Raw genomic sequence first — 18,177 nt, 5'->3', positions numbered from 1 at the left:
TAAGGTTGTCAATTCAGGCTAGAAATGCCAGGATGTTGTACGCCAAGGTGGACCTCTTCCATCAGCCGCAAAGCAGCTTGCATGGCCTTCGTTTTGCCAAAAAGGCTGGTGAAGTTTGCAAGGGTCCTTTTCTGTTCTGCTTGACAATTTTAGTCGGCTCATATAATTCGGCACAGCGGGCCTATTTACAGTCTGTGGTCTAATGTATTTGAACATATCCAAGTATACACTAACACAGCTCAATATGCCTCAGCACACAACGCGATATGCGATACTTTCCCCTGTTCAAATACCCCCCGCTATAAGTCCTTTCGAATCCGATCCAACGAACCGATAAACTTGCCCTAGTAAAGAACAGCGCGGTACTCCTCAACTGTGGAAGTTGGTCTGCTGTCAGGAATGCCCCACTGGCACCAGATCTTCAATGTTTCCCCCCGTAACCACCCCTGCCTGTGGTGGTGGTTGGCTTTAGCGGAAAAGCACGCATGCCTTCTTTCCAGTCAGCCTGATCATCTCTCAAGTCTGTGTCGAAGTGAGAGAGAGAGAAGCTGTTGCTGCGATTACGTTGCTGCCACGAGAAAGTTCTGAATATCAATTTAAAAATGAAGGAATCTAATAATCCTTCTTGTCTATCACTGGGGTAGTTGGGCTGTAATAGCGCTCGTTCGCGCGACTTTCATTTTCACGACATGTAACAGCGCTGGGATGTCCTGTTGTCACTATCTTCTTATCAGGATGCTTTCTCATCTCCTTAGCACTTCCAACTTTAAAATGGCTTAGATTGTTCTCGCTAGTGGCCGCTAAACAGTCAAGTCTATCGCGCAGCAAAATGCGAGGAGCAAATACCTAGAGCACATATGAAGAGAAGGTCCAGTATGGTTCAAGACAACAACAGACCCCACTTCAGCGATTCAATCTCAACATCCAGTGATGCCATGCAACCGACTCTCGGTCCTCTTTAACTTGGCTGTAGCTATCTGTACAAAGAGGAGAGTGAGCAATGCCGTGGAAAAGGGCGTGGATATCGAAAAAGATAGTTTCAGAACTCAATACGGCATTAACGAACAATTCTTCACCGCCGCACCTGAAGCGGCGATGTTCAACAACAAAGTCGATCGGCGCGGAAGCTGATTTTGTTGCCAGTAGGCCACGAGGCAGTATTAGATTTGTTATTATAGTCTATGAGCGACAGACAACATGCCACCTGTGCGACTCAGGCTAACCTCAACATATTCTAATTGGAAAGTTAACGCCGCATAAATCTGTAGGAAGGCCATCCATGTGGCAAAAGGGTTTCGCGAATGCCCACGAGGCAGACTTGGTGCTTGATTGTCCAATTGTGGCCGGGGTATTCGTGAGCAACCTCCGATTAAGCAGGATTTTAGACAGGCGATTTACGCACGTTGCTCCTGCAGCAATAGCGAGTCTGGGTACCATACCTGTGGTCTGAGCTTCGTTGATGCAGATACTCAATGGTACATGGACCATTACGGAGAGTCCGCATTTTAGCACAACAAAGCAAGATACAGAAGATGTTCTCATTCGCTCCAATTACCGACCACTGATGCGGTGGCTGTCGGCGGATGCTTCTCAGGCCGTGGAACGAAGCCAGCTGCATTTTCTGGGATGGTGATGCATGCTACGGCCTATATGGCGACGTGACCAATCCACCTTCCGATGCACGGCCCGCCACATCACCTACCAGTGTCCCAATATTTACTGCAGGAATTCTTCGATTTCGATCGATCAATATTCGGGCAGACCTGTTCCCAGGAACTTTCCTCTCTTGCTTGAGTTCCGGATGTGCAGGATACGTAGTCTGCCAAATACTAGGGTATGAAAGTAGGTGGTGTGCGGGCGCAAATGCCTTGGTAGAAGCCATGCAATAGGCTCGATAACACCACTTCCTTTGCTAGCAATTGAGGTGGCAAAGAATGCAATACGATGTGTTGTCGTATTTCGATTTCTCCCGCCGAGGCTTGCAAAGCCATCATGGCCAAAGGTAGCTTGGAAAGACAATATCAGTATTGACGTTCTGTCAGCCGAGCTCAGGGACTGAGCAAATAGCGGGCATCTTGCTGAGCTAAAATTTCGCAGTAGCCAAGGGCCCATTCCATGTACCGCAGGTAACTGCGCGGAAGGGTCTGGGCCAGACTCTTTGTCCAGCTAATAACGGTATCCTTACGACAAGAGAAATTTGGCTTGTGTGAGGGGTCAATACAGAAATGGCCTAGGATGTAGTCTAGAAGCAATATGTGTATAGTAAGGATATGGCCAACACCATTATCAGGGCTCAAAAAGTGCGAAAACTCTTCATTAGAGAAGGTTGTTGGCGTGAGCCATACGACGATAAATGCTGCACAGGCTGAAAGCGCGGTAAGTCAGTTTTCTGCGTTAGGTAAAGAAAGGCCTGCGATGATGATGATGATGATGATGCTGGCAAGTTGCACGTACCATCTTGGGGTGATATGCTTAGAGCATCAATACATCGTACTTGCTTGGCTAGCAAATCTTTTTCGATATCCCACTGGCATAGACCTTCCAGTAGCATAATGGAGTTTCTGAAGCCTTGGATCACATCATCGTCTCTTGGCTGGTCGGCAACGAGTGTCACTAGGGAATCAACGTGTCCCATCTGCGTAAAGATGTGGAATATTGAAGTTGGGAATTTTGGGGTGACAGTGCGGACAACGTAATCTGCAATCCGTAGCAACGTCATGTATTCGACCATGTTGTTTGGAAGCAAGGCAGCTTGAGTGAGCAGGCACCCAATGGTGGCGAAGAGTGCGTCGGCATCGGCGGGAGTCTGGGGCATCTTGGCCAGCAAGTCCTTGAATAGCCTAATAGCGACGGTGCGATGTTTGAGGACCTGGACGGCATATTTCGACTCTCCGTTTTGCGAAAGGTAGGAAGCTCCTAGGCCGAGCATTGCATGCGCGAGGCACTCGTACTGGTAGCTGGGAGTGAGCGATGGGAACTACGAGCATGCAACGAGGCAAAACAAGGACTTACACTGTGAGAAATAGAAGCCACTTCCCACCACAAGTGTTCACATTTAAGAGGGATAGCAGGTATGCCGGCAGTGAGAAAGCGATGGAACAGGGCGAGGTCCTCAATCGTTAGTATGGACAGGGCTGATGTCGGGGCGGCGTCTGTTGAGGCAGCATTTTGAACAGGATAGCTGCATTCCAGTGCTAATCGCCGGCATGCTGAGCACTCTGGACGTATCTCGTTGCATTTGATCCGTCTACGCTTGCAATTGAAGCAGCCAAGACGAGATTTAAAGTGGCCCCGTCTTCGATTTGTCTTGGGTCGGGAATCACTGTCGAAATGGTCTGTTGATGCGACGGTCAACGAGGGGGTCGTCGATTCGTCGGATGAGGCGTTTGATGGCGAAGCTGTCCCAACAAGCATGTTCATAGTAGACGCGATAAGGCCAGCCTTGTCAGGACATGGTAGAGGGTTGAAGCAACGGCACCAGGCAGAGAAGAATTCAATGTTTGATGGAGTGAAGTTGACGTTGACAAAGTGGAACATTGAATGTCAAGTGCAGACATGGACGTGATTGAATGGCTCGGAGGGTCTCCGGTGACGGCTGGGGCCTGATCCACCAGACCAGACCAGACCCCAGTCTGGTGCCAGCTTCAATATTCCCAGCGCCAATCTGCTCCAGTCCAACACAGGTGCACGATGACCGCACACAGCATACATTCAATGCCTGGCTGCATGTGTGGAAAATCAGCCTTCAAATGTTATGGGGGCGGGAGATGCAGCAATGACACCAGATGACTAGACCAACATTGAAGACCAGCACCTTGCTCGGATCGAATGACCTCAAATCAAATGGAACTCTCAACTTTGATGCTGGGACACCACACACCATGAATGCGCCCCAGCAAGCCCAAATCTAGTCGACTATCTGTGCAGAAGGCCATGCGAACTCAACCTTGGACTTTGATGTAATTCACAACAGACAGTACCAAAGATGCATCAGGCAGGAATACATGTGGTCCAGTGTCCGCCAGGCCGGATATCGCTGACATGGATGCTCCCTGGATGTGTCAAAGGTCTGGTGCAAGTGAGCATTGGCATCGGCATCTGCATCTGCTACACACCAGACATGGACGGCATGTGTCGACGAACCAGAGCATTCAATGGTCAATGTGGCTCAATGTCGTTGCCTGGGTTTATCAATCCTTTCAAGTCCCATTGCAACCATCCGAAAAAGAAAAAGCATCATCAAATGCAATGATTGTCAGCAAGACCAACCCCGCACCTATTTGATTTGATTGCGTTGGCAAGCACCCCGCTGTGGACCAAGGATGCGTCAATTATTTTCAAAACCCAAACTGTTGTGCCATCGCCTCTGTTCGTGATACGTCAATTGGGTTCGGTTATTACTGTTTGAGGTATGTCGCAGCAGCCGGAACAAGGTTGACCACGGATGACATTCTGACAGGATCTACTCCGTGCAAAGCGATATAGATGCTTCTTGGTCCGGAACTATTCGTAAAGCAACATTTGAACTCTGAAACATTTCATCTTAACCAGGCTCCGTTGTACCAATTGACCTTTGCCTTGACCATTCATTCATTCCACGTTCCTGCACCATGTCGACCTCATACACAGCCCAACAAGTTATTGATGTGCTCGGTCTGACACCACATCCAGAGAAAGGCTACTACATACAGACGTTTAAAGATCCAAAGACACTGGCCGATGGTCGAGCATCTAGCACTTGCATCTACTACCTCCTCGAGGGCAGTTCTGGCCTGTCGCACTGGCATCGTGTTCTCGATGCCGTCGAGATTTGGCATTACTATGCGGGCGCACCACTGCAGCTTTCTCTATCCTGGGACGACGGCAAGCCCACTCGTGATGTGGTCCTTGGCCCAGATATTTTGAAAGGCGAGAGGCCGCAGGTTATCGTTGAACGTGGGGAATGGCAACATGCGCTGTCGCTGGGCGACTGGACACTTGTAGGCTGCACCGTTGCACCAGGTTTTGAGTTTGAGGGGTTTGAGATGGCCAATCCAGGTTGGGAGCCCAAAAGCTCAGCAAAGACGGAATAGTTTATCATGCTGCATTTGTGCTGTTTTGACATTTCTGACTCTCAGTTCACGGACTGGCGGATTGCTTCAACACGGGAATCATGCAGTCCCGGGTAGGGTTCCGCAAAACGGCGTCAAGGACATACAATGCGAAAGTGTCTCATTGGCAGGGACTTCTGGCCATATTACCTCAAATACCTAGGTACCTAGGTAGATTAAGAGAACCAGTTCCATCATGTCGTCGTCCTTTGGGTCGGACTGTTGTGGACCTTCCCATGACTGACCAAAGGAACAACACATGGCCAACATTGTGATGGTCGTCGACTTTGTGCCCAACAAATTACGCCGTGCCAAGTACAATGTCCCCAGACGTTGCACTGCATAGACTATATTATACGTATTTAGTTGTAATCAGCCGGCTCTAGACCGACGTTCTGCTGTGATGGACTTGCACAACATGTCCAAAGGCTTAGCCACCGGTGAAAAGTCCGGGCCGCTCCCCGTCCACACCTTGATAAGCTGGTTTTGTAACTTGGATATGTAAACGACATTTTAGCCAATATATTGATTTGGCTTCATGCAACCCTGTACGAGGCGTTATTTTTATTGTATATTGGGCCTTGCTTTCGGAGTTAAAACATCAATTCCATATTCTTGACGTTCACTTCAAGTTTCGCTCAACCCAACGCGAAGTGGTACACCGCCTCAAAATGGGTGAAGATTTAACAGTTATCAGTCAACTGGCTCACACAGCAAGCTGGCCTGCAGAGATTCAAGATGTCCCTGCAGATGTCCAAATAAGCTTGCAGCGACTTTGTCACGATTTTCTTGACAAAGCAGTCACATCAAAGCTTATGCGAGTTGCATTGCGTCCACCGCCAAAGGACACCTACTTCCCCCATCGAACGGACACAACACAGTTCCTCTACCAGTATGAGCCTTCACACTGGTGGACTTCTGGTTTCTTCCCGGGATCTCTGTGGCTGCTGTATGAGCGGTCGTTGCGAGTCAAGCTTGCTTTCTCATCGGAGGATATCCTGGCTCAAGCGTTGAACTGGCAGAAGGGGATGGAAAAGGAGCAATACAACAGGGCAACCCATGACCTTGGTTTCATGATTCTTCCTTCCTTCTACCGACACTACAAGCTCTTCGGCAGTGCAGCCAGTAAAGATATCATCATCAACGCGGCAAAATCACTTGCCTCCAGATGGAACGAGAAGGTGCAGTGCCTGCGATCATGGGATACTTGTCATACGAGACGGCTCAACCTTGATAATCCGAGCACTGAATTTTTGGTCATAATTGACAATATGATGAACCTTGATCTCCTGTTTGTTTGTTCGGAGCTTACGGGAGATCCGGAATTTAGCAGGATGGCGACTACTCACGCTCACACGACCTTGAAAAATCACGTCCGTTCCGACAATTCTACCTACCATCTTGTCAACTATGACCCAAGAAATGGCGAGGTAAAGGGGAGATACACTGTCCAGGGCTATGACGACCAGAGCTGTTGGAGTCGTGGCCAGGCCTGGGCGTTATATGGTTACGCCTCCGTTTACAAGTATACAAAAGACAAGACATTCTTAGATGCAGCATATAACTGCACCAAGTACTTTTGTGGTCGTGTTGGTGGAAGTACGGATGCTGATGGCAAGTCTGGCGCGGTCTACTGGGACTTTGACGCGCCTCGGCCACCAGCGATTCTTGATACATCGGCCGCAATGATTGCATGTTCAGGGATATTACTTCTCTATCAGCTTACCGGCGACGACCAGTTCCTCCCGTGGGCAAAGAAAATACTGAAGCACTGTTTGTCACATGCTGTGGCCCCTGATTCCGGCGATTCAGTTCTAAGTGGTGCTACTGTCAATAACAACAAAGATGCAATTGATCGTTCCTCTGAGACAGGCTTGGTATATGCCGATTATTACCTCATAGAAGCTGGAAACAGGCTCCTCGAAATAGATCCGACGGCTTAAAACAGACGCTACTGGCGCCTTACGCGCCGCCGTCTTCAAATTTAGGATATGTATAGATGGTAGAGATATTTCTTTTAACACAAGCTGTGAAATTACTTCTTTCTGCAAAAGACCTGTGCTTTTACTGTCAAACAACTGTTCTAGATTTGGTACAGCACCACCGGTCTTCCAACCGTTCCTCGCGTACCACTGTATAGAACTACTCTATCACTACCAGTGTGCCAAGCCCAGCACTCCTGAAAAATTCCGCCATGTTGTCTGATCCGTTATCGCTGTCAAACATCATCTTTTTGTTTGCCCAAGTCTCTTCTGCTTTTGTTTGGGCACGAGTCAGCATCTTCTTTTCAAATTCTTTGACCAGTGGATGCAGACACTGCTGAAAGCCGGCTACATTGGCGCTTCCAGCTCTAGTTGCCTCAGTAATAGCCAATGCAAGGTCCTGGCAATCCCACATGGCCAGATTCACGCCTTCTCCAGCAAATGGCGTCATTAAATGCGCAGCGTCGCCGACGAGTGTTGCTCCCGGCTTGGTATCCCACGACTGTCCGACATGTAGCATGTAGAGAGGCTTTATGTCTAACTTGTCGTTTGAGTTTTCCGTTGTCTCCGCCTCACATGCTGCTGAGATAAGTTCTCGAAAGGCTGGAGCCCAATCTGCAAATAAACCGTCCTCATTAAGCAGGGTTTGTACTGCTTCTCTGGCAGTTCTCCCTCTTAGACCCGTGACCTCCCCAAATACTTCATCCGATGTGCTTACGGCTAAATAGATTCGAGCGGATGCTTGTGCGCCGCGCTGGGCCAAGACAGCATTCCGAAAACCGAGGGCCATCATGGTTCCATTTCCTAGAAAGTCGGCAATTTGAGGGTATTTTGTTGAGACTGATGGCAAATCGAGTGTCATCATTTGTATGCCAGCGTAATATGGCATGGTGGGCGTTAAAAACGATCGAACTTTGGACCATGCACCGTCCGCACCGATTACGAAGTCAAAGGTTTCTTTTCCCCTGGGCCCAAAGTCGACAACCATTTCCGTATTGCCAGACGCAGTAGTTAAACTGTCCACAGATATGGCTTTGTGGTTCCATTTGATCATTTCCGGCGGAATATTAGACACCAAGAGATGTATTAATGCATGACGGGAGATCTCAGGGCGGGCGCCTTCTTCTGATCCCCCAAAATCATGGTGCAAGAGCCGTCCATCATGATGATATACCTTGGCCTCTTCAGCACATTCTCCCGTGAGCGGCAAAAACTTCTCATATAGTCCGCACTCACGCAGGGAAGAGATGCCGGATTCTTGGTGCAAGTCCAACATCCCACAGGGCTTGCTGAGATCTTCCCATGTTGGCTTATCTCTTAGGTCGTAAATCGTGACGGGGACGCCATTCTTGTAGAGAAGCCGCCCAAGAGTAAGGCCACCAGGGCCACCACCCAGAATGGCTATTCTAGGATGATATGGGGTCATGGCGAGGTTAAGCTGTTTTCCGCAGTCTTGTCGGGTATTGCTCTGTTTAGAACGCGTGTGGCTTCACAATTGCCCAACAGAGGAGTCAAAGTCCGTCATATGAGTAAAACAAACGCCGGTGCAGCTCCAAGGGGCATCTCAACCTAGTATTTATGTATCAAAAGATTGCCCAAGTGGAGTTTTCAAATGTTGGTTCACTCGTCTAGCGAAACGGCCGTCACGGTCAAGTGTATAACAGATGGGTTCCGAGCTGATAGCGTCGGTCCCTTGACGAGTTTGCTCGGTCCCGAGCTAGAGTCTGTGGTAGAGTATTTCGCCAACGTCTAAGTAGGCACTAACACATCTCCACGCGTCTTAGAACACAACGCGGTATGCGATACATTTAACTTGTCGAAATACTCTTGATCCCCACTGGAATTACTCCAGTATCTGTAGTCTTCAGTGCCACAACCCACTACGTCCTTTAAACAATCTTTCATGTAACCCATCTGAAAGATTGCTACAATGGTATTCCATTATCACCAAACAATGATGGATTGGTCCTAGTACGTGAGACGATTTCTGCATTCTCAAGGACATCAACAATGACCACACTGGCCGAAGCCCTCGGAGATTTAAAAGACACCATAGGGCTTGGCGACTTCAACATGCATCACCTGAAGGATGATGCTGCTTGACCGACCCCCAAGGGCTCAATAATTAGTCACGCATCACCGCCCAAGGCAAACAGGGAATTCATCTAGAAATCCTAGAAGAGGGGAAATTTGAGTCTCTGTCACAATGCCAAGTCCTTTACCAAGCAGTTCGCTGGCCGTACTCGAGGTCGTCCAACATGCAGCAGCAGCCACCCATGTGCACACCCTGCACATCTTTGTTCAGTGCTTGTGAATGTAGAGTAAGAAGGAGTAAATAAATCCTTAAGCAAGATCCACATTCGGTATGCGCTGCATTTCCACTAAACCCAATCCCCAATACCCGAAGTCACCAACATGCAGAACGCTGTGACACGCTCGGCAATTCAGTCCTTCCTCATTCGTCCAAAGCGGAAACGGCACGGCCTATGCTGTAGTCTTTGCTCCGTGCTTTGACTTGCCTAGAGATAAGATGCTACAGACAAGTCATATTTCCTACATTCCATTTGTGGTGCGATATCCGTGCTATCAAAGCGCCCAAGCCAGAGAAAACTAGGTCGTGGTGCCTTGACCTGAGGGCCTGCCGACAATAATTGAACTTACGAGACTGCCCAAGTAGTTTCCCCTTCCAGAAGGTAATAGGTAACAATACCCAATTATTCCGATAAGTGAGTTTCTCGGCTTAAACAATATCATATGCAGCGAATAGGGAAAACTTCGTGTACAAATAGTTCGTTTCTCCCTAGTAACAACGAAACCACTCTCCTATATCTCTCTGTCGTCTGAGCTTCATCCCATTATATCTAGTATCTATCTTAACTTTTGGGCTCCAGGCTAATACTAAAACGATAATTATGAAGCTGTCTATCATTCTTGCCTTTCTCCCAGCCATTCTGGCAGCCCCTACCAGCACTCCAGATGATCCGGATGCTATTGGCAACAAGTACGTTGTCAAGTTCAAGGAGGGCATCGTGAACATTGATGAAGATGATGTGATACGCTCTATAAAGACTAAGGCTGATTTCTTCTACGAAAACGTCTTTACCGGCTTTGCGGGTCACCTCACCGCGGAGGAACGCGCAGCTCTTCTTGCTCGTCCCGATGTAAGCTCTTCTTTCCCACTAGCTATACCTTAGCCATCTGTTAAAGGCGAATGCATTGGGAATATAACCAGAAAACCGGTAACTGTTGCTAATATGTCATATCTAGGTTGAATATATAGAGAGAGATGCCGTGGCGCACCTCGACGGTTTTGTTGAGCAGGAGGGAGCACCCTGGGGACTTGGTCGTATCTCCAACCGCCGGAGAGGAAACACAACCTACAAATATGATGCCAGTGCTGGTGCTGGAACCTGTGCTTACATTATTGACACTGGTATAGAGGATAACCACCCCGTACGTTTCCCATCCACAGCGACCGAATGTGTATCAATCCTGCACCGCAACGTCTTTGACAGTTTCAGTTTCAGTTTCACAACAGAGTTCCTGACAGTTTTGTAGGAGTTTGAGGGCCGCGCCACGCTTATAAAGAGCTTTATTCCTGGCCAAGGCAGCGATCTCAATGGTCATGGAACTCATTGCGCCGGCACAGTTGGTAGCAAGTCGTACGGTGTTGCTAAGAAGACCAATATTTACGGTGTCAAGGTCATAAAAGATGACGGATCCGGTAGTGCTTCTACAGTAATTGCAGGCATGGACCTCGTTGTTAAAGATGCTAAGACGCGAAGCTGCCCCAAAGGCGTTGTCGCCAGCATAAGCTTGAGGTTTGACCGCAGCGATGCTGTCAATGCGGCGGCCGCTGCCATGGTCAGCTCTGGAATCTTCCTCTCCGTCTCTGCTGGAAATTCGAATGCAGATGCTGCCAACCAATCCCCTGCGTCTGAGCCTTCTGCTTGCACTGTTGGTGCTACCACCTCCGAAGACGCCCGATCACCGTTCTCCAACTTTGGTGCTATCGTCGATATCTTCGCTCCTGGTAGTGCCGTTCTGTCCACCTGGATTATGGGTGGCAAGGTGAGATTTCAAACCCATTCCACTCGTGGCTAGCGGCGTTTGATATTTGACGGCAATGAAACTAACTGTCTGCTTGTACAGAGAACACTCTCCGGTACTTCCATGGCTTCTCCCCATGTTGCCGGCCTAGCTGCCTATCTAGCCGGCCTTGGAGGTGACTACAATTGCAGTCATATCCAGAAACTAGCCGTCAAGGACCGCCTTTCGGGACTCCCCCCCGGCACTGTCAATCTTCTTGCCAACAACGGTGCCAGTGTTGAATAGGGGAACACTTCTGTTTGTTGAAGAACAATGATTCAGTAAGATAAAAGGTAGACTTGGGCGGAACCAGCAGGTGATATTTCCCTTAAAGATCAAGCCACTCACCCAATCATACAGTGTGTGCGGTCATGTAGAAGACAACGGAGCCGAGGAGAGTATGCCATCGCTGCCTCCCTGGGAGTTGAACGCCAATGTATTTAGTTTGTCTATAGTTCCGCTCATTTATGGATAAATTCAGAGTCTCTCGTTCCTGCATATATGGCCACCCAGTCGTTGTCTAGTTCTCCAGGTTGTCTAATATAGTCTTAAACCGTGATTTTTTATTAGGCAAATGTGTACAACTCGTACCTACTCCAGCATAACGTCGTCATTGGTAGATATAGGAACCTGAAAATGATTTATCAGCAGGAATGCAAATAGAAACTAGCCTATTCCGACTACGGGAGGAAATTTGAATTCGCTTCGGCTAGGTATTATGCCATACAACCATTACAATCCGGCATGTAGGTCCGGCGGCAGCCGTGGAGTACAGCAACAATAGGGAGGTACTGTACGATTCACTTGAGCTGCTGCAGGTTCACAAATGTTCACTCCAGTTATCGCTTTCCGCAACAGGTAAGTCAAGCAGACATCTCAATCGGCGCATGTCATCTCGCCTGTGCTCCGAAATGGCAGGTTCCATTCTCACAATTTAAACCTACATGACCTTCCAACCCCACATGTTGTTTTGTTGCCAAATTGAACACAGACTCTACCATTCCATATTATATCTCCAAAATTTGCGGACAACTGCCTCAAATGCCATAACTTGTCTCCCGCGGCGTTTCCCGGTAGTGACCTTACCTTAACCAGGGTCATACTTACTACAAAGCCAGTACAAGCGAGGACGCATAAAAAGCTCACAGTTATATTTATTGTCATTATGAGCTTCTCGTGAAGTGTCTTGGGGGCCGTGTTGCCAAAGAAAGAATGAAGAACTGGATAAGAACCAGAGTGTCCCTCCCATGTTACCGGGATGTCAAACCCGATTGCTCTTCCTGCTATGTAATATCCAAGCTAGTCTATTCTGTTTCCACAGAGCGACTGTGCAAGCTGCAGGCGCCTCGTTACGTATCATGGCTAACCACGATGACAAGGTTAAACTTTTCGGCCCACGAGACGCGAAACCATTCCCAGCCGTGTCGCTTGCAACGGACGCTGTGCAATTTATGGACTGACATGCAAATATTATGAATGCCTTAGCGGTAGGGGATGTGTGAGAAGTGGCCGATCAAAGACGCCGAATTAAGAATTATAAATTGTTCATGTTTAAGCGACATGCAAGCATCGTGGTAAGTACTTTTGTTAGCAACAGCACTGCAGAAAGACACACAAAATCGTCCCAAGTATGCTTAAACAGGTTCGTATACCATGGCAGCCGCGGAACTAGCAACTACGCATCTCACAGCACAGCATTCCAAGGCCAAGGGATGCTGAGCTCTGAGGCCATACTGAGAAGTTAGGATAAATCGGCGCCGAAGAGGATTTACTTTTGCGCGGTCTCATGGGAAGAAACAGAATGGCCGAAAGCACAACTTACAAAAACAAGTGTGCTCAATTGGAAGCAGAGCGCAGGCAACGACTGGGCACTGCGAGAATGAATTCTGCCTTGTTTCCCGACAAAAACGAAGGCAAATCTGACAACTTTGTTTGAACCAATGCAACCCGACAAAGTTCGCTAGGAAAGCGTGTCTGGTTCAATGTTACCTTGGCCAACCATGTGTTGCAGGAATGCGGAGTAAGGCGCTTTTTTCTTTTTCAATCTTCATCTTACACACACGCTTCGGAAACTTGGCCGACTACTTCCTTTCTCCCGCACAAATACCTTTGATCGCAAGCAAAAGAGCGCTTAATTATGAAAGTAATCATTGTTGGCGCCGGCATCGCCGGGCTGTCCCTTGCCATTGCGTTGACCCAGAGCAGCCACCAGGTTGTATTGGTGGAATCAGCCTCAGAATTAGCAGAACTCGGCGCAGGAGTACAGATGACTCCGCAAGCTATCAAGTATTTGTTTAAATGGGGCATGAAGAACGATCTAATGGACAAGTCCATTCGGCCTGAGTGTATGTACATTTGGCATTACAAAGATGGCAAACTCATAGGCACCCTACCTCTCGGCCAGATGGACCGTCGGTACGGTGCGCCGTACATTGTAATCCATCGCGGGATGTTGCACTCGATACTTCACAAGCACGCCGTCAAAGCCGGGACACAGATAAAGCTCAGCAGCAAAGTGATCCAGTATGACTTCCCACGTGGTGCGGTAGAACTTGATACAGGTGAAACACTTGAAGCTGACCTTGTTGTTGCCGCCGATGGTAGGTGCACGTCCAGACTGCTCTAAGTCAACAGCGAGGTTTGTTCATCAGCTAACTGACTAGGCATAAACTCATTCGCGCGACAACAGTTGTTGGGAGAATCTGACCCTGGTAGTCGCCCGACTGGATGGGCCGCCTTCAGGCTGTCTGCAGAAATGAGCAAGATCAGAAGGGACCCGTTGATTGCCAAGGCAATTAACTTGGACTCTGGATGCTCAAACTTTTGGGTTGCGCCACACAAGTCTTGCATGACGTATCTCATCAAAGGGGCAACTACTCTCAATATTGTTCTGTCCCATAGAGATATCATTGATACCAGCCGGTTTTCGTTGGAGGAATACCGTCAAGCCTCCCGCGAGATGTTTAGGGACTTCGACAAGCCGTAAGTTCTCAGCCATTCTCAACTCGAGCGATACGAGCGACTCTGACGTGATACTGGCCAGTGTGCAAAGACTTTTGGAACTGTCGACTCCCAAGATTGCCAATTTTCCTGCTTATGAGGTTCCACCTCTTCCCAAATGGACTGACTCATCGGGTCGGTTTACATTAATAGGTGATGCTGCACATGCATCAGTGTATTTCCTGTCAATGGGCGTCAGTCTTGCTGTGGAAGATGCTACAGCTCTGTCTACTGCGATCAATTACGTGGAGACGAGGTCGGCTGGGTTGTCTCAATCGCAGGAGCTCCTCTGCAAAGTCATGCATGTTTTCCAAAGAGTTCGCATGAGACGGGTATTAGCAGTACAAAAGGCAAGTTCGTATGCTGGTGAAACACTTCACGTAGAGGACGGAGAACAGCGTGTTGCGCTATACGAAGCCCTGAGTCAGTCGGATCGAGATATATTGCTGCCACCCTACAATCCCAACTCGGTCGCTAGCCATACTACTCAGATTGTGCCAGGTCAAGCAGAGCGATGTGGCCCAGGAGGCATATCAGATAAAGTCACACGGGATTGGTGTTACGGATTCGACGCCGACAAGACCATTCTCGAAGCTCTCGAAATGGAATGTCCGTGAGCCCGGCAGGCATGCCGTATACCGCAGATGAGGAGGCCAATTTGAAACAAGTACAAACTAAACTGTAGACAACAAACAGAATATAATTCTAAACAGACACATGATATAAGTCGTGGCAGTCCAACGAGAAATCCCTCATCCTCGCCAACAAATCGACAGGCTCCTTGTTCACTCATGGCCTTCGACACCGCGCAAAGGCCCAGGCAATCAGCAACCTATTATAGCCTGTTAGTAATAGATTATAGAGGACCAGAACAAATAGCAAAACACTTACCGCCACCACCTCCTCCTCCGCAGCCGCCGCCTCCTCCACCACCACATCCTCCACCCCCTCCACAACCGCCTCCTCCGCCGCATCCTCCCGCGCCGCCACAACCTCCAGTTCCCGATCCGCAACCCTGATGGAACACAGTGATTAGCAAGATATATCGGAGATTGAAAGTTGGGTTGAGCTCACCCCAATACCTCCGCATCCCCCAGCATTTCCGCAAGCTCCCGTGGCTACACCTCCTCCACCACAACTTCCCGCAGCACAGCCGCCCCAAGCACCGGCACCAGCATTAGTGTAGCATGGATCCCAGCCGTAATACATTCCCGGGGCAAAATACAAAGGATACACTGCAGGGGAATACACTGCATACCAAGTTAGGCCTCTTCGTTGATGCATGGGCAATTGTGATAGGAACGTACTAAAGTAGGCATAGCCCCAGTGGTTATAATAATCATCCCGCGGCGGAAGCTTGCGGCCCTTCTTCTCGGCTCGCTTAACGGCTTTCTGATAGTTGCGCTCAAGTCTTTCGTCCTGGCGAGAACGAAGGTAGTCTATCACCGTTCCCTTTGATCCATTCATTGAGCGAACGGCGTTGTGTGCAGAGATGTGGGCGGAATTATCTGGAGGGCATAGCCCAGCTCTTCCGGATTGGTAAAAGTCTTCGACGTACTTGTCGCCTTTGGACGTTCCAAACAGGGAGCCGACAGAAGACATGTGTGACGCACGAGTGGCTATTACGACAGGTGGTATTAGCCATGCTCAGTGGTACTAAACCTCGATGGAATTATCCGAAGTGGATGCGAGACGCTGGGAATTTGTACTTACCTTCGCAGTACCAGCAAGTGCATTCGCTGTACATCTCGTGAAAGTCCTGCTGGTATGTCTTGGACGTCCATTCGAATGCTTGGTTTAGTTTCGTTTCTTCAATCTTGTCATCGTGGTCAATGAATTTTGCTGTGGCTCTTGTCGTGTAAGAGTAATAGGAATGCGGGACTAATTGGTGAGTATGCCATGCAAGATCAACATCTAGCGTTGGAACGGCAATTTCTTTCGGGTACCGCCGCATGAGTGTAATAAAGTTGACGTATTTGTTGATGAGTCGCGCCATTGTCTCTCGTGCTGACGGGCTATGAAGCCAGTCCAGCTTGACCATTTTGTCGACAAAGACTCCCTGGCGCATCACGGCACCACACAAGTCCAGGGCAAATGGCGAAAAGTTCTCCCAGTACCGGCTCATCATCTTGCGGACGCAATTCTTGGACTTGGGAGGGATCCTATATCGGGTATTCTTCCATCGAGTTGGCATTGAGTTGATGCGACTTAGTCTGGTAGGGTCGCGCAAGACCTCCTCGACAAGAGACTTGACAGTCTCCATGGTCGGATCTCTGTACGCATTGAAGATCTCTTGGACTTGAATTCGGAGGTCCAGTTGAATCATTCGGTTTGGAAACGTCCTTGGGTATACTTTGGCAGCCTCGCCGATGGGTACAGGCTCTGGCATGCCATTCTGAGGGTCGAGAATGGTTCCTGGCATGGGCACTGACCGAGTGAGGAGAAGTGCTGCGTCCTGCACAAACTTGCGAACAGACAAAGCCTCCTTGCAAATATTACCTTCGCAGGCTACACACTGGTAGTTCAGTTTTCCATCGCCGTACCCGGTGCCGATCAGTCCAGATAAGCTACCCTAATGTTAGCACTTGCTTTAATACATTACTAACAGGGTCAGCATCATAACATACCCGTCTTCTTTGTCACTCTTTTCCTTCGTTCCGCAAGTTGTCCACGGGATGTGGTTTGGTACCTGGCAGTAAGGACAATTGATGATTTTCGTCATGGGATCTTCTGCATTGGTCCACATCCGGCCTGTCGCTTGGGTCCAACGTTTCCGGCACGCATCAGACGTGGAATAGTTAAAGTCAGTGTCAATTGCTTCATTGACCAGAGGCCACGGCATGCCGTCTTGCCACAATCCTTTCATAGAGCTTCTTATGGAGTCCTCAAGGAAAGACCGAGGATTCAGCATATGAGAGTGAAACACCATCAATACATCTAGACATAATAACAGTCAGCTTGCGTAGACTTGGCGGTGCGTGACCCTTGTGGGCGTACCTAGAGGCGGAAGCATATCTTCTCGAAGCCCCTGAGGCTTCTCACAAAGGAGTGGGAAATTGGCAAATAACTCGGAGACCGGATCTGCCATCATGTCTTCTGTAAGAACATTTTGGCCTTGTATAGTCTTCCACCAAGACTCGTATCGATCAACGGCGCGTGCGACAAACAGCGCCCATCTTTTTTCCCGAATTTTACTCAGAGCGAGTTTAATCTTATCAGCATCTTCGAGTTTGACGCCTTTTTCGACGTGGACAGTGTCCAAGTCCAAGTTGCTTGCGTCGTCGGTTGCACGACTGTCATACAGGCCAAAAAGCCCATCAGTGTAGCCCACTTCCTCCTTTAAGTTGTGAATCGCGTGAAGAAGTTTCAAGTGCGCGAGACAGGTGTTAACGGTAAGTTTTCTCTCGGTGATATTCGACTCTAGGGATAGACGGGCGAAGGCAGCTGTGATATCGACATCCACAGGTGGTGCTGACTGCATGCCTCCACCATTCTCGTGGGCCGAGTATGCTGGTGGTGCGACGCCGTCGCCGTCGCCTTTGTTGGTCATGATTGATCAGGAGTTGGGTTGTCTACTTGGAATCGAGGAATCGTCAAGTCGTGTTTAAATAAGCCGAGCTTCTTTGAGATATTGCTGAGCGCGGCGCATTGTTTCGAAGAGCCTGGCCCTTTGTGATACGGGATACAAGGGCCCCGCAGCTGGTCGCGTCCGAGGTGATTGATATATCTTTGAATGTGATTAAGGTTGACAGAGGGTTACACGTGCTTCTTTGATGCGGTTTAGTGCGATGCCAAACTGTGGCTGATGCCATCAATAGCCACTGGATGTTGAAGAGTAAGATGTGATGAGATGCGATCGTCTCCGTGCTAAGTTGGTGGCGATGACATCAGCTCAGCCGAGTCAGCCCCAGCGATGCTGCCAGAATGCGTAACATCCGATGTCAGCAGGCAAACGCAACTTGGAGACTGGTTAGTCCTGAGTGGCATGGTAAAAGATTGACACCGAGCAGTCAATC

At 48.9% G+C, this 18,177-nt stretch overlaps 7 protein-coding genes across 7 annotated transcripts; 4 read left to right on the top strand and 3 right to left on the bottom strand.

Moving 5' to 3' along the window:
• Window positions 1-2,048: 2,048 nt before the first annotated feature.
• On the bottom strand, window positions 2,049-3,420 carry VFPPC_10933 (C6 transcription factor; the record flags this gene model as incomplete). Its single annotated transcript, XM_018289223.1, has 3 exons — window positions 2,049-2,365; window positions 2,455-2,950; window positions 3,013-3,420. 3 exons carry the CDS (start codon window positions 3,418-3,420, stop codon window positions 2,049-2,051), a joined length of 1,221 nt encoding a protein of 406 aa, XP_018136821.1.
• Window positions 3,421-4,610: 1,190 nt separating this feature from the next.
• VFPPC_10932 (cupin family protein) lies at window positions 4,611-5,072 on the top strand (the record flags this gene model as incomplete). Its single annotated transcript, XM_018289222.1, has 1 exon — window positions 4,611-5,072. One exon carries the CDS (start codon window positions 4,611-4,613, stop codon window positions 5,070-5,072), a length of 462 nt encoding a protein of 153 aa, XP_018136820.1.
• A 689-nt stretch (window positions 5,073-5,761) lies between these two features.
• On the top strand, window positions 5,762-7,033 carry VFPPC_10931 (hypothetical protein; the record flags this gene model as incomplete). The annotated part of the gene is made up of 1 exon (XM_018289221.1): window positions 5,762-7,033. One exon carries the CDS (start codon window positions 5,762-5,764, stop codon window positions 7,031-7,033), a length of 1,272 nt encoding a protein of 423 aa, XP_018136819.1.
• A 199-nt stretch (window positions 7,034-7,232) lies between these two features.
• On the bottom strand, window positions 7,233-8,498 carry VFPPC_10930 (salicylate hydroxylase protein; the record flags this gene model as incomplete). The annotated part of the gene is made up of 1 exon (XM_018289220.1): window positions 7,233-8,498. One exon carries the CDS (start codon window positions 8,496-8,498, stop codon window positions 7,233-7,235), a length of 1,266 nt encoding a protein of 421 aa, XP_018136818.1.
• Window positions 8,499-9,984: 1,486 nt separating this feature from the next.
• VFPPC_10929 (alkaline serine protease P32) lies at window positions 9,985-11,407 on the top strand (the record flags this gene model as incomplete). The annotated part of the gene is made up of 4 exons (XM_018289219.1): window positions 9,985-10,233; window positions 10,340-10,525; window positions 10,631-11,143; window positions 11,225-11,407. The coding sequence occupies 4 exons, from the start codon at window positions 9,985-9,987 to the stop codon at window positions 11,405-11,407; spliced, it is 1,131 nt and encodes a 376-aa protein (XP_018136817.1).
• A 1,891-nt stretch (window positions 11,408-13,298) lies between these two features.
• On the top strand, window positions 13,299-14,778 carry VFPPC_10928 (monooxygenase; the record flags this gene model as incomplete). The annotated part of the gene is made up of 3 exons (XM_018289218.1): window positions 13,299-13,761; window positions 13,825-14,143; window positions 14,205-14,778. 3 exons carry the CDS (start codon window positions 13,299-13,301, stop codon window positions 14,776-14,778), a joined length of 1,356 nt encoding a protein of 451 aa, XP_018136816.1.
• A 207-nt stretch (window positions 14,779-14,985) lies between these two features.
• Window positions 14,986-17,711, bottom strand: VFPPC_10927 (alpha-ketoglutarate-dependent sulfonate dioxygenase; the record flags this gene model as incomplete). The annotated part of the gene is made up of 7 exons (XM_018289217.1): window positions 14,986-14,993; window positions 15,053-15,176; window positions 15,236-15,411; window positions 15,469-15,780; window positions 15,875-16,728; window positions 16,789-17,098; window positions 17,159-17,711. The coding sequence occupies 7 exons, from the start codon at window positions 17,709-17,711 to the stop codon at window positions 14,986-14,988; spliced, it is 2,337 nt and encodes a 778-aa protein (XP_018136815.1).
• Window positions 17,712-18,177: the final 466 nt, after the last annotated feature.

Source organism: Pochonia chlamydosporia, assembly GCF_001653235.2.
Source record: "Pochonia chlamydosporia 170 chromosome Unknown PCv3seq00014, whole genome shotgun sequence".
In the NCBI taxonomy this organism is placed as follows: Eukaryota; Fungi; Ascomycota; class Sordariomycetes; order Hypocreales; family Clavicipitaceae; genus Pochonia; species Pochonia chlamydosporia.
Note: the sequence above shows the minus strand (reverse complement) of the source record. Positions and strands in the feature narration are given on the sequence as shown.